General features: G+C 32.0%; 1 protein-coding gene across 1 annotated transcript in view; it reads right to left on the reverse strand.

Annotated features, from left to right (window-relative positions):
* LOC108908565 overlaps positions 1 to 27,033 on the reverse strand; it is a 59,958-nt gene that overhangs the window by 16,131 nt on the left and 16,794 nt on the right. The window contains 1 exon segment of the mRNA XM_018712636.1: positions 1,010 to 1,235. Within this exon segment, the coding sequence (XP_018568152.1) occupies positions 1,010 to 1,235 (226 nt within the window).

Consider the following 27,033-nt stretch of genomic DNA (forward strand, 5'->3'; position numbering starts at 1 on the left):
AGACACGAAAAAAAATCGTTTTTTTTTTTTTGGACCACCCTACTACATATTATTCTCCAAACGTAATTAGTAGCAAGTTTCTATATATTTTAGTAATTAGGCAGTGTTTTTTAAATTAATACGACTCACCAAAGTAAAAAAATAATTCAAGTTAAATCATTTTTACTGAAAATAGCAGGTAATTTACGTATCGGATTGTTAACGTGAAAATATAAACATTAGACTGTTGACTATTCCTGTTATCCTGTTATACGTTTTTTAAGCTTTTGAAGAAGAAACTACTTGTAATTTTAAAAATTATATCTGCTTTTATAATAAAGGAATGGTAATTCTAAGATTGTTTAAGCTTATTAACTAAAAATTATTGCCTACTTAATAAAAAAATTATTATTGTCCTCGATAATCTATTAATGATTAATTTTACTCTATTTCCTTATAAGGCTGTATGTACACAAATGGGAGTCGTTCCTGAAAAATCGGGCGCGAGGTCTGTTAAAATATCGGACCAGCGTAAATTATTTAACAACACACCTTGAAGCGTTGACCGGTAGAGCAGCACTTGCCGGGGTCCCGTTTCGTGACACGCTGAGCGATATTTTTTGTAGAAAATCCCTTCCTTAAGGACAATAAACTGCCATATTCCTTCACGTTTTTCTAAACAAAACCTATTCACTATTATAATAAAACATATTTTTCTCAGCTTGAGTAATATGGCATTTTAACTCACTACCAATTATTTGCTGTCTGTTTTGTTGGTAAGAGATATATTTTTTTCACTCATATTAAGTATTGTATATGTAAATTTTTTTTACCCTTCCGTAGTTTGACGGGAAAGTATGGGCCCAAAAACAATAATGTCGTATTACTTCCACTTATTTCTGTAAAAAAGTTAATTTGCGAGGATTGATTGAATGGTTGTGTGGAATTTTTACTAAATCATGGTGTGATATAAACATTTCTAAAGTAACTTCCAAATTGAGCATTTTTCTGAAATTTCACACCCTGTAACATTTCTTATTACCTGTAAGTGATGCTGTGGGACTGTGCTCGTTAACCACGAGATGCTGGATGTCGATGGCGGACTTCACCCGTCGCGGGGGCGGGTTCAGCATGGCTATGGTGGAGCTGCCCACGAACACCGAGTTCTGACGGGGTCGGCGGATGATGGGCGATGGAAGGGCCGAAAGGGGGTCTGTCAAGGCGTTGACGTTGTACTTCGAGAACGACATTCTTGCCTGAAAATAAGAAATAGACGTCTTAAAGTGGATGCTCTTAAGTTACATCGATATGTAATCCAATAAGCTAATCATTCCATAATGGATTTGTTTTAGCTGTAGTCGGGGAATAATTCGAAACTGTGGCAAATATTTGAGCAGTTGGTTCCTGCTAAAATAGATCTAATATTAGAGCAGTTCAAGAAATATTTTGTATTTGTACACTGGTGATGCTTTCATAATACTCGCAGACGAGGTCGCTTTTTGCCATTTTTGGCCGCTTCGTAATTAGTAGCAGTGATCACGAGATGTAGCATTGAATTTGTTGGAATTAGTTAGTTATATACAAGGAGTAAAAAGTACAGAATTTTACTGTTTTTTAAACAAGTGTCAAATTTTTTATAATTTTTTAGAATCACTTATAAATAAATAATATACAGTCTGTTTGATTATAAAGTCCCAAGCTATATCTCGGTTATCCTTTTTTGGACAACCTGTAAAGTGTATACAGGGTGATTCATTAACAATGGGAAAGTCGAAAGTTTGAAATGGTGACCATTGGCGCAAACATGCCTTATCCGAAAGTTGATAGTTTCGGAAATACAGGGTGCTGAAAGTTAAAATTTTAAATAGTTTTTTTGCGATTATTCTGAAAATATGTAGGTTAGGAACTATATTTTTTTAGGCGACGAATAGGATGCGTGTTGTAATTTCAGCATTGTTAATAGAGGGCGCCACTTACGACAAATTTTACCGAAAAGTTAGTTAATAACTTTTTACCCTGTATATTTAACATACCGCAATTGCGGCCGGTGTAGGCGTTTTGTGGGACCTCCTTTTGTCCTATCCCCGCCGGCTAGGGCCCTTTCTTCTGGCGCTCTTCTTGCTGTTTTCAACCATATGAAATTTGTGCTTATGCCTTCGCATAAAGAAAAAATGAGAAAACTTTCAGCCTTTTGCTTTACAGTTCTCGCTTTCTAAATCATATCAAATAGAAACATAAACAAGCCTTAGAGTAGAAGTCATGTAAAAATTTTTCTAAATTTTTGTGTATGATTTAGTGCATATGAAATATTTGTGAAAACTAAATATGGTGCAATCGTGTTCAGTGATCAATTGCGTAAAGGGACGTTTAAGTGGAGAAAAAAATAAATTTCCATAGTCATAAAAGAGGTTATGATGGCACCAACATGTTTATACTTTGCGCGTCTTTCTGAAAATAATGACCAAAATAAACAGTTTCAACTGAATTATGGTTATAGTATGCTTTAGCAAATGTTAAAAAATCGCTATAGTTTTGCGCAAAGGAAGATAATATGAACTATTTAAAACAACTACTTCAGAAGAGCTTGCAGTAATTTTAACTGATCGAACTTACGTTATGAAGAAAATAAATGGAGAAATACATAAAGAAGGCATCATAAAAACTATTTGGAAAATTGTAACTATGAATATTTTTTAAAATATGTATAATAAAACATCTTTGACTTTAAATTTCTAATTACTACCTTCCCCCGTTAATACCTCTAATTTGTACAGAAATGCCATACAAACAAATAATGCTCATGCTTTTACTCATTAATAGTAATTAATTACTGGTACAATTATGTATTGTCAAAAGAAGAGAAATCGAATTTAATTCAATTTGAGTTAAGATAAAAAATTCTTAATACCATAAGTGTAGTTTTACTCATAGAATTAATATATCTAATATTTTTCATGAAATTTTTTGTCTTCTAGTCTCTATTTTATTTTTATAAAGTCTTTGTAGATCTGAGATTATTCTGAATATAATTAGAAACCTAATAAATAATTTTTCAAAATTAACTTAACCATACTTTTATAGTGGTTTGATCTTCAAGTGAGGAGAAAAACTCTAAGTGGCATGGAAAACTTTATTCTAATAATTTCGCTGGTAACACGAGACACAACCGAGCAAGACCTAGGCTTCAAGACTTCTGACTCGTGCCTCGAAATGTTTTCGGTTTTTATCCTTGTCCCCAGGTACCTACTTTTATTACCCTATCCTAATTAACACTTATCCGGGTCATTACCTACTCGGTTTGTGCTTATGTACTCTAATAAAAACAACTAATTTATGTTTACAGCCTACTTATTCTAATCTCATTTGCTAAATACATTTATTTGGAATAATCTCGGCTAATTCAAAGTATAATTTATATGGCTTGTAAATTCCCAGAAAGCAAAATATATTTATTGGGGCAGGTACTAAATAATGTAATTGTAGCCTACCGCTACCGCTACTTTCAGTGTAGAAGCCACATATAAATGTAGTTAAAATCATTTTAACTTCAAACGGTAATACGGCCCAACAGCTAAAAAGGGGTAAGGAATCAAGTATAGCTAGCTAGCTGATTCGTTGACTTAAATGTAGCGCGCTACAGTCGAAGTTCTGTGAACGAAGCATAAGCCCGCAATAGCATTATCTCTCTCGCACACGTCTGTGCGATTGCCGTTTATATAGGCAAATGACAGTTGGGCGAGTCCAGTAGTTTATAATGCAAAAAAACCGATATGTGACAGATAGCAGCATACAAAATTGGTTTTCCAGCGCCTTCTATTTGAAAGCGAGCACCGTAAAGACTGAAAGTTTTCTCATTTTTTCCCATAAATTTCGTTATGTAAAGCATACAAATACCATATGGTTGTAAAGGAAATAAAAATATCAATCAAAACGTGCAAAAAAATTATACAATCCCATTTAAAAAAAATATCGATGACTCATCTACAGAGCGACAAAAAAAATTGTACGTCAATATAAAGAAAGTAACATCCCATTTAAAAATATATATACTTTACAGGGTGCTCAAAAATAGGTAACCCAGTTCGGGGCCTTTATAATCAAACAGACTATACAGGGTGTTTCTAAAATACGGTTCCAAACTTCTGCTGCTTTTATAACTCATTAAAATAAGCCAATAAGTTCCTATTAACTTGTGCCCTAAAACGCACCCTTAGGAAGTTATATGCCCTTAAAAGGGCTAAAACATAAACTGTTTTTTTTCTGTTATTGACAAAACGGTCGCAAATAAATAGAAAAAAATGTATGGGTCTTCCATAACTTTTTACGTTAAATAACATGGGCTACTCCGTTTTTCGACATGCAAATTATATGCATCCCATTTAGGTTGGTGAAGGGGGTTTTCGGCCCCTTATTGAGATATTAGTATTGAGAGCTGTGCAGGACATTCCAAGGGTTAGTGTAAGAAGGGTCGCACGTATGCGAAAATCGAGGCGGATTCCGAATTTTGCATCTCTTATTTTCTCAATACATTTTCTTCCATCACCGGTGTTCTTACAAATCTGTCTCTGTGTCGATCACTTACTCTTGGTTGGAACGAACCATTTTCTCTCCGTTGATGGATCCTCTTAAATACCTGTCGAGAAGGAAGTCTTCTATTCGGGTATGCTGCCGCATACGGACGCCTCGTTTCTGATGCATTTCCAGCCGCACAGCCGTACATAAAGTGCATATCTGCCATTTCCGTGTTTTAATATGACTCCATTTTATGAGTTGCAATAATGTTGTATACTTAAATTTTCCACTCACCACTTTTACTAATTAAACACTGCAAAGCTCAATTGACAGTTTATCAATAACTTAAATTGTTAAGCGTTGTGGCAACGTCAGTCTTTTATTTGCCGTGGTAAACAGATTTTTGTAATTTTTGGCCTAATAACTTAAAGAGCAGAGTAATTTTCAAACTAAATTTACTCGAAAACCATTGGAAATATCGATTTGGACAAAGACAATATTTTTACGTAAAATTGTTAAAGTTTTATAAATCTGTAGAGAAAATTGTAAAAAAATAGAAATAAAAAAAATTATGGCCCGAAAATCCCCTTAACCAACCTAAATGGGACGCATATGTTTTGCATGTCGAAAAATGGAGTAGCCCATGATATTTAACGTAAAAAGTTATGTAAGACCTATAAAATTTTTTCTATTTATTTGGGTCCGTTTTGTCAATAACAGAAAAAAAGACAGTTTAGTTTGAGCCCTTTTAAGGGCATATAACTTCCTAAGGGTGCGTTTTAGGGCACACGTTAATAGGAACTTTTTGGCTTATTTTAATGAGTTATAAACGCAGCAGAAGTTTGGAACCATATTTTAGAAACATCCTGTATAATATTGTCATCATTATTTACCATTAACGTATTTCCTATGACTTTCAATGATTTGTTAATTTTACGCTGCTACTCTGATTAAAATATTTCGTAGATTTACTTGAAAAATATACACATCGCAGCGTCGTTCAATTTATCATTACGTCGCCATTCTAATCCTCCGGCAAATAGGCTACAAAATAAACGTCATTATACAATCATCCATTAATAATGCTGCTCTTACAGGCCAAATCGTTAAATTAATTCCTTTCCGCCTTAAATTATAACATTAGGCATTAGTGCCACCATTTTATTACCTCCCTCCTCAACATCCCCATTCGCATTCACCGGAGCCTCCACCAATAAAACTAATTAGATGAATTATTTACAGCTGCGAACTTTTCGTGGGGTGCTATAAAATTGGTTTCCCCGTAAATTGTGATTTCGGCTGCACTCACCAACTTAACGCAATTTAAGGGAATGCTATGCAAAGAAAATATACGTAAAAATTATTGTGAAGAGTGACATAACTACTGTATATCTGATTCTAATATAATTTTTCGAAATCTGTTAACATTTTATTTGTTTCCTAAGTGTCAAAAAACTGTAGTTGAACAGAAAACAGAAAAACACTTTTTTGTTCTTGTCATTACTTCAATCACTTTTTGGAGACATTCTATTTACTCCCCTTATCTTTTTACCTTTTTATTTAGAAAAAATGGTATAGACGAAAGCTTTAGGAAATTTTCTTTTGATCTTAAGGCAGTACATCTAAAAAAACATATGGCTTTGCATTTCGAAGGAAAAAATCAGAATTTCATTGATTTTTTGGCTGTATCTTAGTGAAAAATGGTCGTGTCGAAATGAAGCTCTATGAAGATTTTGAAGCTCTAAATATCTGGTTTCAAGATCTTTTGACAACATAATTTTTTGAGCTAAGGTTATAGAGCAATCAAAATTCGAGAAAAAAAATTATAATTCTTTTTTTCGAATTGTCCACGGACTCAGCAACAGTTAGCTTATTTATTCAGTTTCAATACACTTTTTAAAAGGTCTCGATATAATTATTGCTTACCGATATATCGACTGTTGAATGAAAAATGACATTTTTTGGTCTTTAATTGCACCGTAAATCCAAGGGCGGGTTTGAAAACCTTAATAAACCCTCTACAAGGATCATGGTTTCCAAAACAATATTTTTATTTCTTGACGTGAATTTGAAAAAAAAATACAAAACATTACTTTTAACGATTTTTGTTTAGAAAATCTGTAGCTAATTTACAAATATTGATGCAAAAACTAATCTTGAGAGAATTTTTTAAATTTCTCTCAGGATTAGTCTTTGCATCAATATTTGTATCTGTAAATTGACAAGTTGAATCACCGAACCGTTTTTTACTTACTTTACTTTGATAGTTTGCTTAATATTTTGGTTTATTTACATATTCATGAATACACTGGCATAGATATGTTTTCTGCTGCTAAATTGACTAAACAAATCTATAAAATCTCCATCGACAAAAAATATCTTATAAAATGTGTTTTATAGTACCCTTATCCTGTTTTAGACAAAGGACATATGTATGTGTCCAGAGCAAGTATTTTTATGCTTTGTTATTTTCTCTTTTCGGTCGTATAAATTGTTAGACCTTTCTGTATTCACTTCATCTTTCATAAACTCCTGTAAAAAATGTATGTTTTTTATTTTATTAATACCAACCACTTGTCTAATCTAACCTAATGAAAAATCTGCAATTTTTAGAAAATTTAGGACTTAAAACGGAGTATTTTCGGTATGAAATGGAAAACATTGAAAATGACAAAAGTTCTCTAAGTCTTGTTTTCAGGAATTTCAATGATAACCACATAATCTTTGTCTTCTAAATAGGAATTACTATGTTCTACAAACCATGTGAAACCCCATTATTAAAATAATCCGCAAAAATTATTCATTAATAAAAATTGCTCATAAGAGACTTCGTGTATAAATGTTTAGATTTCTACTTTCATCAAAATATACAGGGTGATTCAGAACTTATCCAAAAAAAATTCTGGATGTACAGGGGACCCTTACAAATACAATTTTGTAAAGAAAAAAATCAAAAAGGGCAGTTCACTGGAAACTGGTCCACTGTAAAACCTGACCGCGTACAATGCGACCGGCATGGCGGTGTGATAAAAACGGACAAAAACTTTCGCTAGAAAAGAAATATGTAAATAGAATTTTATCGCGTATATTTTATATCGGCAAATTCAACTGCTTTTGCCTTTATTAATTAATAAAATTAATTTGTGTTTTTAAATAATAAAATCATTTGACATACCCGATGTTAAAACAATTGTTCAAAATTTTATCCACCAATGTGTAAACCCATTTGGGTCCGTTGTACCCAGTTTCTACGAACTAACACAAATGTTGTCTTGTTTCACCATAACACAAATGCTTCACCATAAATTAAAACGATATCCATCAACGCCGAGTACATGCAAACCATTTTTGACACAAACTACCCATTTTTGACACTAACTACTAAAAACCTGTTGTACTGATAGCAAGTAAATATCGCAACGACGATTGCAAAATCCGAATTCAGTATTCGGAGTCGCTGAGATCACGTGGCGAATGACGCTAGAGACTACAGTTGTCCAGCTATGTAGTGGTTGAATGTACTATAACTTCAATATTTTATTTCTCGGAAACCATTTCTCATGCTGCATCTATTCCCAATTTTTTTTGGATAAGTTGTGAATCACCCTGTATACTACTTCAGACGATATCCAAACGATTTACTAATTTAGAAAGATTATATCTGTTAATTTTTGGTGAGGAATAACTTGAAGAATATCGGCAGTTTAAAAAACACCCTGTACAGTTAAATTCAAGAAACCACTAAACTGATATGTAAACATGACTATAATATTTTCTAGAAAAAAAAATTTACAGTAAATACTGAATCCAGTTTAAGTAAACAAATATTACACATTTTTATAAATTACTAAATATCACACGAAAGATCTTTCAGCTTAATTTGAGTGACAAAATGCATGCAATTTAGTAGGTTCAAAGCTAGCAGCGATTTATTTAATTTTAAATTGGCGTGATTTGTCGATTTTTCAAATAGGACGTTAATGTTTTTAAATGGGAAATAATGATTTATATACAAAATTTATTTTAAATTGACGTTTAGATATTCTAAAATATAATATGCCGGAGGCGCCGGTTAATAAACATTTTCAACTAGAAGCGTCTGCCTAGCATATGTGTATTCATTAGTTGTTTTATTATTAATTCTGTCATAATATTCAAATATACACCTACAGGGTGATCCATTAACGGTATGGAGCCACTATAAACAGGGAACTAGATGAGCTACGATTATGGGGTAAGGAAATCTATTATTTAACAAATTCGGCCAAAAGAAATTGATTTAAAATATTTTCAAATTTTTTACTTCACCGCTAGGGGGCGCGACTGCTATGGTATTACAGAAAATTGTCGTTTTTTTGAAATTTCGCTTATATAACCCATGTTGAACATACACTTTTTAGATACACTGTTGAACCCTTCACAAGTTTTGTTTCAACTTTTTTTTTTGTTATTACCATAGCAACGTCAGTATAAAGGACGCCATCTTGAAATTTTTAAATTGTCATAACTTCTAAATGCCTTAATCGATTTCAAGAAACGACGGCTCAGTTTAAAGAACTATTAATAAAATTTATGATATGGGAATAAAAATATTATTTTCCTTTGCAACGGTAGATGACGCTAATCAGAAAAGTTTTGTAATTGTCTCCGTTTACTAAAAAAATTAAATGCAACGATATAGGTTTTTTTCATGGCTTGATAGATCATTTATTAAGGAAAACAAATACACAAACCGGAGGTCGATATCTTTTCTCGTTTTCAAGTTATTGCTGAAATAGTGAAGTTGTGCTAGAACATCCTCCTTCATTTAGTTCTCTAAATAACATTGATACAGTCCAAGCCAAAATTAAATTGTAAAACTATAACAAGCTTGTCTTTAAAAAAGCACCTGCTATATTTAGAAATTTTTTAATAATTGCAATGTTTCATCTTTTTATTTCTTATTCTAAATATCTGAGTAAAGATTACTGTTTACATAACGAGGCAGGCTATGCCCTTTGAAAACAGACAACTGAAAAATTATGCCAAATGAAATGTGACAGCTCTTGCTTCGTGCAAAATTAGTGTTATTTGTGTTGGAAAAGTACGTGTTAACATGGAAAATGCCTTTTACGAATGTGGAATGGTATGATATGTTGGCAGTTTATTTTCAATGTTTGAAAAATGCCGTTATAGCTCCAAGAGAATACGCTTTGCGTTACTCTCGTACAATACGCCACTCCAGAGAAGTATTTCAGCGTTTAGCCAGACTCCACTACATTCTGTAAGAAGACATCGCCGTGCAAGAACGGAAGATAATGTTAATGAGTTGGCTTGTGCCCATGTAAATCCCCAAATAAGTGTCAAGGAATTAGTTAGAGACCTAGGAAATTCATATGGAACACAAGTACTTTTCTCACACAAATAACACTAATTTTGCACAAAGCAAAAGCGGTTTGACATCATTTTTTATTTCTCTATTTCTCTTTTTCTATAGGACATAGCTGCCTCATTATGGAAACAATAATAATCTATAACTACTCAGATATTTGGAATTAATACAAAAAATGAAACATTGTAGTTATCAAAGAAATTTCAAAATATAGCAAGTACTTTTTTAAAGACAAGCTTGGTTTAGTTTTACAATTTAATTTTGGCTTTACTTTTTACCAATAACTTGAAAACTAAAAATGATATCGACCTCCGATTTGTGTATTTGTTTTCCTTAATAAATGGTCTATCAAGCCATAGAAAAAACCTATATCGTTGCATTTATTTTTTAGTAAACAGAGAAAATTACAAAACTTTTCTGATTAACGTGGTCTACCGTTGCGCAGGAAAATAATATTTTTATTCCCATTTCATAGAAATACTTAAATGTTATTAATAGTTCTTCAAAATGAGCCGTCGTTTCTTGAAATCTATTAAGGCATTTAGAAGTTATGACAATTTAAAAATTTCAAAATGGCGTCCTTTATACTGGCATTACTATGTTAATAACAAAAAAAAATTCAAACAAAACTTATGAAGGGTTTAGCAGTGTATCTAAAAAGTGTATTTTCAACTTAGACGAAATTTCGAAAAAACGACGATTTTCTGTAACACTATAGCAGTTGCGCCCCTAGCGGCGAAGTTACAAACTTGAAAATATTTGAAATCAATTTCTTTTGGTCGTATTTGTTCATAGATTTTTTACCCCATAATCATACCACGTCTAGTTTCCTATATACAGCATTTCTGTACCGTTAATGGATCACCCTGTATATACAAGAAGATGTTAAAATAAAATAGTTATATTTCGCTTTTGTTGCCTTCTTTTTATTCGTAATATTTTTTGTCCCAGCAAATCACCAGCATTTTCTAATATCAAAGAATGCTTACAAATCCCACAAAATCGACAGATCAGCATTTAAAATTCAGGTACTGCGGCTGAAACTAGTGGTCGGATCTGGCTCATAGGGTTAAAAATCCATCTTAACCTTAAAAAACTTAAATATCCACAAAATTAATAAATTAGCTTCTATGATCCAAGACGATTTAACAGCGACTGAAAATCGTTGTCTGACCTATGCATTCCCATGTATTTTGACCTACTAAATCCGAATTCGATCTCAGAATTGCCCCAGCAAATCAACAGAATTTTCTAACATCAAAAAATGCACTTCTTTAAATGTCTGGAGCTCCGGCATATTTTGATGGTTGTCACTGGTGTCTAACTTTTGTAACACTTTTTTTATGATACCTTGTAAACCTGTTTAGACATTTTAATTACGATATTAACCATGTAGACATAGTCACTTAAATCAAAAATTAATCTAAGTACAAGTTTTTTAACACAAACAAACAGAGTGGCAACATTTTAATTATACTTGTGTAATTGATATAGGTACAAAAAAATGTGTTTAAAATTATTACTGATATAATTCTACCAGTTTTAAACTGACTAATATTACTGACTGACTAATGTTACTCATCTAAAGCATTAATTAAACTTGTATGAATTTCGCATAAATTCGTGACAGCTAGTTAATCTCACATTAAGGTAGTAATTTGCATATTTCGTGATATTTCATTTTTTAATTTTAATTCTAGTGTTATCACGGTTTCATAGCACCTCTGGTTGAAAAAACGATTCCTGGGAAAAACTAATGCATACAAATAGGCGGAATTTCCAACGGGATCGGGTATCGTAACAGGAAGTTTTCAGAATTTTCATGAATTATATGTATGTATAGTTCTAGACACAGGAAACTTTTCCTGTTAAAAATTCGTAGGGAAAGGTTATATCACAATTTGCTTTTGATGCTGCCACTTGATTTGTAGTTTGCGTTGTTCAGTGATTTGCTGAAAAATACGAACGTACTTTATAAAATTTTGATGTAAAAGTGTAACAATAGCAACATTTACCCCTCAAGCATATTGTGACAATATTTATGTATGGTGCTGTACAGGCACTTATAATGCTTGCCAATATTTCGTAATTCAAAAACAACCTTACAATTATAATAAAAAAATGTGACACCTATTCATAGACAAAGATTAAATGATTCCTTTTTATGTTTTGTTATACTGTTCTTTTGGTCAACTTCAGTTAATACTTCTTTAATACGTAACATTTTGCACATTTCTGAGCTGCTGTATAAAATGGAAAGCTTATAGAGTTTAATTCTGTTGACAATACGGCTATATTCCATTTAATTATTTCCACAGTAATCATAATAATGGCATCTCTGCTTAATATTAGCTTTAGGAAAGGCACAATATTTTCCTTTAATTTGATAGCAGGTTCATTAAAGAAATTGTAATTAATTTGTAAATTTCAGATATGTTGTGGAATAGTCATAGTGTTTTTGGAATAGAAACTTGAAAATACTTGATACTTTTTCGAAAATTGTATGAGAAAAAGTGATTTATAACATGTGTAAAAATGTATTAATAAATGAATATCCTGAGGAACTTAATACTAAAATTTTGTCATACAACAAACTGAAATTACATTCACAATAAAAATTCCATATAATCAATCCTATATTATCAGAAAAACTAAAGAGAATAGGTAACAAATTTGACATTTTCTGACATGCAAAGATGGCTTCCCTATTTGGTATTACGATACGCTTTCATTTTTTAGTTACCTTTCAGTTATGTGGATATTCGTTACATAATTTATTAAACTTGATGTTAAGACAATAAAATAAAGTGTTAATTAATTAAAAGTAGGTATTTTAAAACATTTGTAATACTTTCTACTTAATAAAAATATACACTGTAAAAAAATGTCACTCAAAATCACTCGACTTTACTTAATAATGCATCTGTCCACAACCGATTGACTGAAATTTTCACTCTATTAGTATGACAATATAGACAATAGCTAGCTTCGCCCCAGACCGCTACAGGAATAGGACAGCAGTTTTAAATTTCCGAATTGCCAATAGAGTACACCACCAGCAGAGTTTTAGGAAGAATCAAATGCAGCGGCCCGCATTCCTACGCGTATCTCAGCAACATAGAAACAACGGTTTGACAATGTTGTCACGTGTACTTACGGATTTATTTTGTACACGTTTTTATCAATATCTGTTTCTTGCATTACTGTATTTACTTAAATGTATGATGTAGGTATTGCTAAAAATGTTTTAAAGAATCAAAGAATACCTATCTATGTAGTTTCATATGATATTCTGCAGCGGTATCACAGTTAGGTTATTTAATCATAATTTCGTTAATTAGCTACTATTTTAATTTTTTGGTACTGAAATACTGCAGAAAATATATTTCCAAATAAACAAAATTCGTAATGATATTTTAAACAACTTGTAATATAAATTTTTTAATATTTGATGATGACGATAAATTTATTTAATATACAAGGTGGGTTATTAATACGTCGCGGAATGTAGGTACAAGGTTTTTTTTTGTATTTTGACATCCACGTATAGGTTTAATAATTAAAGATAAAAAAAACTTAAAAAAGTAGTACATTTGACTTTTCTTTTATTTCTTTTGACATCAAAAATTGCTGCTTGAAATATATATTTAAAGTAAAAAAATTAAAATTCTTCCTTATTGAATTAACAGTAAGTAATTGTGATGACACAGTTGAAAATATGCTTTAATTCACTATTTATTGCTTTAAAAGCAAATTCAGAATTATCAAATAGTTTGTCCTGTATTTTTTCTTTCAATACTTGTAAATTTTAAGGTGTTTAATAATATATTTTGTTAAAGTGTCTTCACAAAAATATGTCTAAAGGACTGAGATCGGGGCTGTTTTCTGTCCACCTATGGTTTCTAATAATATTTTTAGTGTTCGTTGACAGGATTTGTCTTCCAAAATAAATTTGCCATTATTTCTGAAGAACTTTTGCACATTATTGTTATTTGATAATACAGTTTAATTATGTTTTATTTTTTGTCATCAGAATAACCCATTTTAATTTTTTTAAATTAAAACGTGTTATTCTGATAATGATAAATCCCATGTATTTTTAAAGGAAAATTCGTATATGTCATTTTTATCCGATTGTGTGCAACAAAAACTAACTGAAGTCTCAAATTTTGATTTTTTAACTATTCCAAAAAAAGCCACTGGATATATATTTTATTTTTTATAAAGTTTATTAAAATATTTGATTTGATTTATTTTTTTCGGGAAATATGTTTATATTATTTACAGAAAATTACAGACGACCTTCCTGAATTATTAAAACCAAATGTAGCATAACAGAAATATGAAACCCAGACCCTTTGGCTTCCATTTAGTATAAACTCGCAACTTACAAGTGAAATCCTCAGGAAGTGCCTATCAAGCAGAGTTATCATAAAAGCATATCCGGATTTTACTTCTGAAAGCACAACCGACGTCTGATTCGACGATTTAATGAAGCCTTAACCAGTTTTAACTACCACCGAGCCACCGTTTCTCTGCCCAAATTCATGCAGTTCTCGACTGCATAATATCTGGCTATCAATACGCCGGCATAATACGACGTCGTAAGAATAGAAATGGTCTAATCTACACTAATAGAAGCTGCAATAGCGCAGGATTGCGTTTGATTAGATTTTGATTCGCTCGGTGACTTTATTGATGCCACGTTAAATTGAATTCCGGTTTGTTGGGGACTGCTTCAGTTAGACGTTAGTCTGTGTAGTTTACTGCAGTTTCGACTAAATTAAAACAATATAGCCATTACACTACTGCAGCTTTTAATAGCTGCAAGTTATTGCAAGCGGACAAAGCTAAATTTTATACAAAATACAGTTTAAAAGCAATATTTAGTGATTTTAGGATACATATTTCAAATGTTGCTTATTGCAAATTTTATATTTCATTTGGTGTACAAGTGTGAAATATCATGCAGCTTTATTTTCTTTTTACGATGTATTGTTAGCTATTTCGTTGTATTGTTACATTTTGAAATATATTATTCCCAACCTTTTACATGTTTTTTAGTCCGGTCACATTAGTCATAAAAATTGTGGTCAAATAACGAAAATTCCGACAGAGCTAAATTTTGGTGGAGACCTTGGGTACACCATTAGAAATAAAGTGTCAAAAGTCTCCACCGATCCTATGTGTGCTAAAAAAGTTATTCGGGGTCTAAAGTCAAAATTTGAGGTTTTTTGGATTTTTTTCCGAAAACGGTAAGTTTTATCAAAAAAGTAGTTCCGACAAAAATTATAGACCTGAAAATTATCTACAAAAATGTTCTTATACTTTTTTTTCTAAGGACCACCATTCCTGAGATATCGCGATTCTGAAAGTTGAAGGAGTTTTGTTAATTAGTTCTTTAGGTTAATGATTTGTAATATTGATTAGAATGATGGATAAATATGTTTACAAATACGAAATAAACTGTGAATAAATAAATGAATGTCCTATTACGACTATAAGCTGCACAGAATTTTAATACATTAAAATTTTTAAGAAAACTACACTAAAAAAGTTAAGAATTTTAAAATTTACAATCAATAATTTATTAATAAATATGTATCAGGATTATATTTACTTCCTATCAAAACTAAATTCCCTTGCTGTTTAATGATAAGCTTATTTCATTTAAGTACCTTAAATCCATTTTAATATATCTAAATCTGATTATTTTATACGTTATTTCCAAGTTCCTTTGATTTTAATTTTGCAGTTTGTTTTGCAAGACGATATCAACAATGTTCTCAAGATATTTTAATTAAAATGTTGTTAAAAGTGCTCACAGGAGACTTATCAACTTCTGCTATGGTTGTCAAGAATTTCGTAGAAGGAAATAGGATAAAAGTTTAATAAAACAAATGGAACTTCAAGTCCCGAAGAACCAGGATTTTCCTTATCAAAAACAATAATTTTAAAATATAATGTAATAAATATTATCAAAATAATGATTGATCATGCCCTTTAAACAATTAATATATCATTCAAACATTTTGTTTAAGGTACGCCGTATACAGGGTGTTATTATGTACGTAGCCAAAGATTCAAGATACAGGATGTCAAACTTTTTTTAAAAGAACATTTTTTCGTAGAAGATCTTAATCCTTTGGCTGATTTTGTTTAACAGTGTTATTTTTGGTAGAAAGGGACTAATTTAGCCCTAACTAGATTAAAATTATTACATTCAGTGGCGCCCGGGGGATCAATATTGTTGACAAAAAAAATGTGCGCCACACACTTTTTTAATACTTTTTTTCGCACTAAGCAACTAAATAACTTTTTTTTCTATAGAATTTTTTGTATCTTGCTGGAAAACACACGATCGATAGCCGCACGGTTTAAGGCGTCAGTACTTAAATCGATGTGTCGATCTGCCCGAGTTTCGAATCCCGCGGCCGGTAGACCGTAGATTAGCTATGCTTGTACGAATGATTGGCACCCTGTGTGCAGGTATGGTAGGGTGGAAAAATGTTGGCTTGGGTCAATGTGAGAGATTGACACCGGTTGGCATTTGACCGCCCCCCTAATTAATGAGGTTTTCCAGGTTTCCCTCATTCCTGCACTGAATGGTGGTTAGGGCCTACCAACATAAGTCGTTCCTGGGCGCAAATGCGGCCTGCGTAATAATAATATGCCGCCTCCTCTCCCGCACAGGTCTCCGACTTCTGGGCTAATTCTCGTAGTTAGAATGAGGAAAAAAAAACACCTTAATAAAAGGAAATAGTGGTACGCAAAAAACACTCCGACACGGTCGAATCCAGATACCAACTGAATTGCGTATTGGTGGTTGCTGGACACTTTAGTACCTAGTGTTAATAAACCGTAGCGCCGTTGTCACATTGCTCGATATGAATTTTATCGAATTTTAAATTTATTACAACGCTAATTCAAGTTGGAGATTTTGATAATTTTTTTCTCGGAAATGGTTGAGTTTAGGACCCATGTCATATAAGGCTTTTTTGTTTATTTTAACTTATTCTATCGTCTGTTAAAATTCAGGCAGTCAAACTTCTAAAACCCTGTATAAGTTAGTAATCTGAGTCGTTTTAGATCATCACCTGTCAAAATAAATGTATCAACTTTTAAAACACCCTGTCTATTCAAATCAGACTACCGACAACTACAGTGCTAGTGCTTTTCAATGTATGTTTGTGTATTTACAGTGGCGTGCTTATCCAAATGATAAGTGATTCGAAATAATCCATAGTTTACAGCATGGAAATTTCCTGGGTACGTTAAAAAGTGCATTTTTTATTTCTATTAATTTTCTACCATCAAACTTTGAGTTTAGACAAGAACACTTCAATTCATTCATTTGTAACTATGGACTACTTCATACAGAATTAACATCTTACATTTAATTACGGGAAATTAGATTTAATATTAAACCAGACTTTGTTTACATACAAATTCACTTCTTAGGGTAGTAACATCTGGCGGAATTTGAAATTAGACTTATTTCAGTTACAAAGCTATGTCATGTTTCCGAGATGATATTATTTCGGTTGGGGAGGTTGACAGCAGATTCCTATGTACATATGTGCCCAATCTACCATTCACAGAACACTTTGAAGCATATTATTCCCATAACTAGCGATATTAGTTTCGAATTAATTCAGTTTGAATTAGTACACCTTTTTAACAACACTAACTATTAAAATAAGGAAATAACCATTTCAAAACTGATAAAATAGCGAAAAAGAATGTTTGTGAGAAAATCTTTTGACTGGTTGTATAACATTTAAATAAAAATAGTAGTAAATTATTAAATTTTGTATCTGTGACACGCGATAAATTTACCTAGGGTAGTGGTTTTAATGAGTTTAAAAAAAATCTCGACAACTAAGAGACTTTAGAATTTAGTTATTCTGTCTAATAACTTTACAGGGTCTCCGAAAAAAATACGAACTCTCCGATAACATTTCAGATAACATTTCTTACTAAAAAGTTCCAGATGAACTTGAATTTGACCTTGATCTTAAACTTCAAGGTCAAACCAAGGTCAACCTGAACATATTAAAAGGAACACAATATTTTTATGCAACAATCGATTTTACGTCCGGATGTGGGGTCATAAATTGTTTCCTATATGTCCTTACAGGCCATTTAAAACTATTACTATGATCTTGATAACAAATTTGAAATTAAACATATCCTTAAGTTAATAATTAATTAAAATTTGATGATAGTAGCAAAAGCAAGGCCACAATCTAATTTGTCTTTCAAAATCCTACAAATTTTCCTTGAAACAATTTTGTCGAGTCATTCAGATAAAAATGAGTTTGATCTTTAAATGACCTACAAAGTCACACAGAAAAATTGTTCAGAACTCATATTCGGGCGTAAAATTATGCTCTCTATTTATTGCTGGCATAAAACAGGTTGTTCCGTATAATATTTTCGAATTGACTTTAGTGTGACCTTGAAACTTAAGATCACGGTCAAATCTAAGGTCATCAGTATATTGGCTTCTTGATATTCTGCAAATATCGGGTGGTTAGTGTCTTTTTGGGACACGATGTGTACAAGGTGATTCCGTCATAATGTCATTAATTTTAACCACGTATTCGGAAGGCCTAAAAAAGACAGAAAATCGAAAAAACTTTTACTTGACCTTTTAAAAAATAAGAAAATTACTCTCGTTAAATCGGCACCCTACTTCGCAACACATTTTATGACAAGAACGCACCGGCCGGCGGACTACAGAGCGTTCGAGCATTGAAGCGAAACAGCTGATTTCTCCAGTCGTCCTGAATTTTGCAATTGGTTTCAAAATCAAAGTGCAGCGAATCCCAACTTTATTAACAAAGTGCTTTGGACGAAGTTTTTTTTAGCTGTATTGGCATTTTAAATAAGTAGATACCATACTACTCTTTGAAAAGAAATAAGTCAGTAGGTAGACGTACTACAAACTGAATAATTAATAATTGAACATAATAATGAAAATTCATATTCAATTATAAAATAGTAAATGCGTTAACAATATTAAAAATACTAAACTGTAATAACCTAACATTCGAAAACAATTCACATGGCGAAGGTTTTTGGTGCGCAGAATCCAAATACGGCGTTAGAATTGCTTCTATACGTCACGTTTCCGAGATATCCTAACCTAAAAGTGCAAAAACACGTTTTTTGCTATATTTGAGCTTATATCACGGAGCGAAAATTTTCAATTCTTAAAAAAGCGTTTTGAAGGGTAAGAGTGGTAGTTTTAGAGGGCATGATTCGTTTTCAGAAAAAAAATTCATACGCTCAAATATAGCAAAAAAAAATGTTTTTGTACTTTTAGGTTAGGATAACTCGGAAACGTACCGTACAGGAGCAATTCTGTCGCCAGATTCGGATTCTACGCACCAAAATCCTTCGGGAAAGTGAGGTTTGGTTTTGGGTACGAAAATTGTTGCCCTGTTTATCGTTATACATTTGTTTTTATTAACATCTAAATAATATTTAAAATGTAAAAAAAATATCTTATTCATTCATGTGTATAGGTAAAAAGATATGTTGTTTCCTTATCGTTCACTGCGGATTAAAAATGCAGTAAACGCTAGGTTAATGACCAAATACGGTACTTTGTGGATCAGCGGTTAGGAGCTGTCCGAAATGGGGTTGAAATAATGATATGAAAATATTTTATTTCAGCGTTTTAATGGTGTATTTTCTCCTTTTAAAATTGAAATTAACGACATTGTGATTGAATCACCCTGTATAAATAATATAATACCTTCAATTTGTTGAAACAACTTAAGGCACCAAAAAAAATACAATTTGGCTCGAGCTAAGCGATAATTTATAAATAAATTATGGGACCTCCTCAGGCCTCATGTATGTTTGTTTGTAATTTAAGCTCGTCTCGCTGACTTAATGAAATTTGTCGCCCCGAACAAACAGACACAGTCCAGGTGTTTGTATATCTAATAAAGCAGGTCTGGGTGAAATATTGTCGCAGCCAGACACATTATTTGTCCAGTATCTGTTTCGCTGCACGAAATTAGATTGTCTGTGTCCCAGTATCCGCAATCGATAGCTGCCTCAATTAGAAGTGAAAAGCGAAGCAATGCAGAGGAAATAGTTAACTAATTATTGATTTCTTATTAGCTGTCGCAGAAGGCTTGCATGTTTCAATACTAAGCTATTTCCTCGATTGAAAGACATTACAGAGCACAATGAAGATTATTTTTCCCATTTAAGGATATTTTCTTATTTTTTTTATAAATCTGTCAATACACATGTACATTTTGAGAACCGCCTGCCATATGGTATGTATTCAAAACACTGCACGCTGCTGGTTGCCAAACTGATCTTAGAGTTCGGGAGACGCGGCTCTTAACAGGGTCGTACTCGGTTCACTCTCTCAGTTTTCGTTTCAGTCCTTTAATAGTCTTTGTTCCAGCTGTTTCACGTTTTTGTTTTATGTATCTGCGTAAGTAATAGTCAGAGTGTGTATTTAAATATTTATACGAGTTATTCCAAACAAGTCATTAATATAATAAGCAAAAAAAAAATGAAACCCAAATATATTTTTAATAAACAAAGTGTAATTATAACGTACTCAAATCCGGCTCTGCTACGTTTTTTGTTCTTTTTCAAACTTTGAAAATTTGTATTACATTTTACTCAAAATCGTACCACGTATCAATTTTTATCAAAATCCATTAATTTTTAAATTTATGAAACAATTTATAGTAAATACTCTTGTTAGATTTTTATTTTTTCAATAATTTTAAATTTTATTCATTCAATTTTTCCTGAATTAATATTGAAACAACGATCTACTGTAGTTGTTTCTACAGCTGAATAATTATCATTTTTTATCTGCTCCCACCACAGTAAATAGGCTATCAATACATTGTTTTTAAGGAGGTAAGTGGATTTTACCGTAGAAGTGGAAGTTGCTATGGACAACGGGGAGGTAAGTGAGGTAACTTACCTCCGTAGGAAAAAAAGCGATTTCGAGATATAAATGCATTTTATTAATTATTATGAATGAATATTCATAGTAATCGTACAGTTATTACATTTAGTAACATTTATAAAATCCGGATAATTATTTCCCTCGTTTACTAATTGTCACATTTTTCTCAAAATGACTTGACCGCTCCATTTCGGTCACCGGAGGCTCAATATTATCTGACTGATCCATTAAAACAGCATGATGCGACGTACTACTAGAACCTGGAGTTGAAGTGTCATTGTAATAAAATATCCTGTAGGTTATTTAATTTTTGTTACTTAAACTGTCAGTAACATAACTTTCTGCAATTATGACTGATTTCCACCCACCATGTCTCTTGATTGCTAATACATCAACTCCTGTATTAGCCAGTAACGTTTCCGATGTTCTTCGGAATGAATGGCCTGTATATGTTTCAGGATGTTCTAGTTCCAAAAACTGTGCAATCTTATTGGGAATCATAGAAAGAGTATTCTTGCCGACTGGTTGGTTACCTGCTTGACAGCGCATAAAAAAGCGTGAAATTTCAGTTTTAATTTCCAATCTAATCTTGATATATTTCTTGAGAATTTCTAGGTGAGGAACAAGAAATTTCTATATGCTCGACCGTAGCGCACTTTCGATTTCGATAAAAATTCGCAGGCATTTGCTGCACTCTCTATTTGAAAGTCACTTATTTAGAAATAATAATTCAAAACCAGAAAAATTGCAACTTTTATGTAGCTTAGTTTATAAACACCTTATGGCTGTTTTACATTGACAATTTATTGATGAATAAATTGACGAAGTTCTTCATGAATTAATTCACGAATTTATTGGTAAACAGTGTGGTTTTACACTGCTATAGACTTTATCAAGTTTTTTGACGCATGAATCAGTTCTGCCAACGAATCAAAGAAACAAATAAATTTCAAAAATGTCACCTTTCCACTCATAATTGTAGTGATACAACAGCGGTACCGTTTTGACACATATTATATAAATATTAGTTTTTGTAAGTAACAATTCAGTAAAAACAATACAAAACTAGTACGACGCCACACAATTATTTACATATTCCAATAACATAACCTCATTACTGATCTGAGGCTGGAAATCTGTTGGGTTGGTACTTCCGAACTTCACGAAGAAATTAACGAAAATTAGAACATGCTCTAATTCGTCAAGAACTTGATGAATAATTTCATCACTAAATTGTCAATGTAAAACAGCTATTAGAAACGACAAAATCCCAACAACCAAGGCGACTTTGCAAGATTTAAATAATGTCAAAACGAATTGATTAAGAAATGTCAATAAATTAAACGTAATCTTTATATTTCATGAACCATAAAGAACTGTGGGAACAGATAAAATGTTATACACCACGCAGGAGTTAAGTATAATTTACCAATCTCGAACTCTATTGCCAGCCCTCGCTCCGCTCGGGCGCAAAGTCGTCCTCGACTCGTAAATAATACTTGCCTCCTTTATGGTGTACTGTAAATAACTATTTTATCACTTTTACGACCCAAAAAATTATATTTTCTTTCAGGCAGAATTAAAATTGCATAAACTTTACGATGAATTAAAAAAAAACGAATCAGAAAATTTTTCAAAAATTGACTGAAGTGTTTCCAAATATGGGTATTTATTAGAGTATATTTAAAATTGTGCCGTCATTTTCCTAACACGACTGACTTTTAAATGTTATATTTAGAAATTTAACCGTTAAAATTCTAAAATATGTATGTTGTTTTTACTTTCATGAATTTTATATTTAGCATTACTATTTATTATTAGACGCAGGAAATTTTAAAGAAATGTGGTAAATGTTATACAAATTTGGTTTTGATGTACATATTTTCAGTTATTTTTTCCTATTTCATATAAAAAGCTAGAGTTGAAGAGCTCTGTGCAACAGTGGCAACACTGCAAAGTCGATCTACCTTATGAGTTAATTATATAGTGACGTCAGCGGTTCTCAACAAGTTTTCTATTAAAAAATCGTGCACATTTTTATTAGAGTTAACTTTTTTATTGCACCGCTATATAAAATATATGATATGTAAATAATTGAGATTAACCTTGTATAGTGTTTATCTGTGTTAGTACCCTTTGATATCTGGCTGCTATCAATAAAAGTGACTGCGTAGAGGGACCGTAAAAACAGATGAGAAACTCTTTTCACAAAACTAATGGGACAATCTTTACCGAATATATCCTCAAGGTGATGGATGACACTGTCTCCGTAGTCGTGCTCTGAATTTTTATTAAATAACAGAGGGACGTCTTTATTTACTCCCGGTATTAACATGACAAACCACGCTACTGCAGACGCATTTATTAAGGCTTGTTTATTCTTCGGGAGACATGTAAATGGTTCTTTATTTGGCAGGTTACTAAGTGGGCTATATTTAGACGCTAAATTGAAATTCCAGGAATGAATTTCGTGATATAAAAAATACAAGGAACACTAAATCTTTATTGCTACCCTTAGAAGTGATTTCAGTATCAATTTTAATAACGTAAAAGACTGGATAATTGTATGTAAGATATCAACTGAGTCATGTAATGCTGTGTTTTGCGTGTAAGCAAATAAGTCTTGCGAAAATAGTGAAGACGAAGCTAATACAACATTATAATTATTTCCGTTTGGAAAAAAAAACCAGTATGAAAATTAACCAAAATACAATCACTCACACATTTATTCATTTTAAACATTGCTTTTTAAAAATCATGTGATTACCTATTAATATTTACATATCAAATTGAATCTATTTCATTCTAACAGAGATTGTTATTGCAGTTATTTCTTTAGCACATTTGGATATTTCTTAACAAGGAGTAGATATACAATGTGTCCCAAAATGCTGGAGCAAAATTCATATTTTTCTCCAGTTGAAATTTAAAAAAATCACCGAAACAGGTCAATTAGTAAATAGAAATTGTGTTACTTTTCCGCAATATATCCTATTTTTTTGACATTACCGACATTTTTTTTAATAGGACGCTCTATATTTCATAGTAAAGAGCTTTTTTTCTCAAAAAAAAAACACATCGATAAACACATAAAATTCACCAAAGTGCCTTAGGTATAACGTGAATCGTTTTAGATCCAATTCATTCGTTGTTAAATTATTTTGAGAAATGATTGCCCGTTTAAGCGAACACCAGAGAATTGAAATTTTAATTATGATTCGATGCAGAGATAAAATCCGTAGACAACAGGACGTATGTGACTTATTTCACCATAAGTAACCAAACCAGAGAATGAGTCGAGCTACAATAAATAAAGTATCCAAAAAGTTTGAAGAAACCGAAAGTATAAAAGATTTACCTTGATCAGGAAGGCGAAGAACGATAAGCGGAAATGAGCGTCAAAATGTGATGCTCGCCGTTACTGAAAATCCTCACTCGTCCATTAAATCTATCTCAGTCAACTTCAACTTGTCGAAGTCCTCAGTTCACAGAACTCTGAAGTCTCAAAAGTGGCATTCTTACAAAGTTAACGTCTTACAAGAACTATGGGTGGATGACACAGACAGAAGATTTCAGTTTTGTGAGGAAATTAGAAATTTATTTGAAACACAACCCAATTTAAAAAATCACATCATTTTCACTGACGAATCAACTTTTTCCTTAAACAGAACCACGAATAGGCAAAATACTAGGTTTTGGAGCCCAAAAAATCCGCGTTGGATGCAAGAAAAACATACACAATGCCCGGAAGAAGTGAATGTTTGGCCTTATTATTTCTTCGAGGGCAATTTGCCAAGCGACATTTATTTGGATTTTTTGCGTTTTCATCTGATTCCAGCCCTGGAATTAATTTTTCCTAACCCTAATGAGCACGATATGCCTGCTGGTGATGTCTGGTTCCAATAAGATGGTGCCCCTCCACATTTTCGCTTCGATGTATGAAATTACCTTAATGAAGTTTTCCCAAATTGATGGATAGGCAGAAGAGGGCGGCTTGAATGCTCCCCTGACTTAACCCCACTAGATTTTTTTGTGAGGTTATCTAAAAAGCAAAGTGTATATGAACAGACCAGATACTATCGAATGATTGAAAAATCATATCAGAGAAGAAGGTCGAAACATAACACCAAATGTTATTCAAAATGTAATTAATAACTTTGAACACCGAATTGGGCATTGTGCAATGGTTAATGGGGGCCACTTTGAGCATTTGCTATAATAAAATAAAAAGTAGTACTAAATTATTGTTTTCATTTAATTCCTCCATTATTTGACAACTATGATAAAAAAGTAGGTATAATCTTATATGGCTGAATTTGTCTTTTAGTCCAAGCATTATAGAGAAATGTTTACAGAAATTATTACCTGGACAAAAAAATATGACCGTATAGAAAATTAAATTTTAAATTGAGTTTCTTGTTCTTTAAACTCGATCCAAAATGGCGAACATGGTTAAAAAAAAATCGCAAAGTTGCAAAAAACGGTTTTTCTAAAATAACTAAAAAAATATAGCACGGATTGAAAAATTTTAAATGAGAAAGTTGTAGGTTTTAAAAAGATCTATCGACTGATTTTTTGAAAGTATCGATTGCTTTGTTACTTTTCGAGATATATCGAAAAAACCGTTAAAAATCTTCTCTTTTCTCTTCTTCTATAACTCGTTTACATTTACGTGCCCATATTTGCTATTTACTGCAAGCATAGCCCGCGGCAAGCCAAAAAAGTACATTTTTGAAAAATTTAAAAATATTAATTATTTTTCGAGATATATCGATTTTTTGAAAAAAAGGCGCTCTCGAAAATTGGCTAGATCTTCTCAGCGGATAGCCCTACAGTAACGATTTTCGGTTTATTTTCTTCGTAAAGAGTTATATTATCATGCTGTTAAAAAATGTTGACGATTTTATTAATTTTAAGGATCAAAAAATGACTTTGAATAAGTTGCACTTTTTTGGGTATGTTTTTTTCAAATTACTATTTCAATTTTTATTTTATGAAAATGACTTTTAAAGAAAGAAAACTAAACATTTACGGGTCTATTTTGCTTCTAAGGCGAAAATGCTATAATATTCGTGTTTAGCTACCCCAGATTAAGTACAAAAAAATAATAAAAATTGAAATAGTTATTTGAAAAAAACATACCCAAAAAAAGTGCAACTTTTTCAGTCATTTTTTGATCCTTAAAATTAATAAAATCGTCAACATTTTTTAACAGCATGATAATATAACTCTTTACGAAGAAAATAAACCGAAAATCGTTACTGTAGGGCTATCCGCTGAGAAGATCTAGCCAATTTTCGAGAGCGCCTTTTTTTCAAAAAATCGATATATCTCGAAAAATAATTAATATTTTTAAATTTTTCAAAAATGTACTTTTTTGGCTTGCCGCGGGCTATGCTTGCAGTAAATAGCAAATATGGGCACGTAAATGTAAACGAGTTATAGAAGAAGAGAAAAGAGAAGATTTTTAACGGTTTTTTCGATATATCTCGAAAAGTAACAAAGCAATCGATACTTTCAAAAAATCAGTCGATAGATCTTTTTAAAACCTACAACTTTCTCATTTAAAATTTTTCAATCCGTGCTATATTTTTTTAGTTATTTTAGAAAAACCGTTTTTTTCAACTTTGCGATTTTTTTTAACCATGTTCGCCATATTGGATCGAGTTTAAAGAACAAGAAACTCAATTTAAAATTTAATTTTTTAGACGGTCATATTTTTTTTTTGTCCAGGTAATAATTTCTGCAAATTTAACATTAATCCGTGATAGAATGCTTGGACTATTTATAGGGCTATCTATTTTTGTCAAAGAATAATGTATTGCCTTGAAATTTTGTAGTACTACGTGTTAGCAGATGCTAACTATGTCATTGTTGTTAGTTTTTAATCTACTAGAGGCCGTTAGAAATTAAATGCATCTATCTAATTTCCGAAACATTCAGTGGCGCCGAAATTCTGGGGTTCTTAGAAACGGTATTTCCCCAGTACCTCTGCCACTGATCGTTAGGTTTTTGTAGTAAACTTTGCGAATTTTGCCCATAATTACATATTGATCAAACTCGTTTTATCCGTGAGATGTGCACATCAAGAAGAGAGTCCGTACTAGCAGTGACAAAGATAAGATACCTTAATAGTAGGACAGCAGATTCAGACAGAGAATCAGCTTCGTTGCTGGTCTGGTAAGACGAATTCTGTCAGGCTGTAGTTAAGTGA

This window comes from Anoplophora glabripennis, unplaced genomic scaffold (genome assembly GCF_000390285.2).
Source record: "Anoplophora glabripennis isolate ALB-LARVAE unplaced genomic scaffold, Agla_2.0 scaffold29, whole genome shotgun sequence".
In the NCBI taxonomy this organism is placed as follows: domain Eukaryota; kingdom Metazoa; phylum Arthropoda; class Insecta; order Coleoptera; family Cerambycidae; genus Anoplophora; species Anoplophora glabripennis.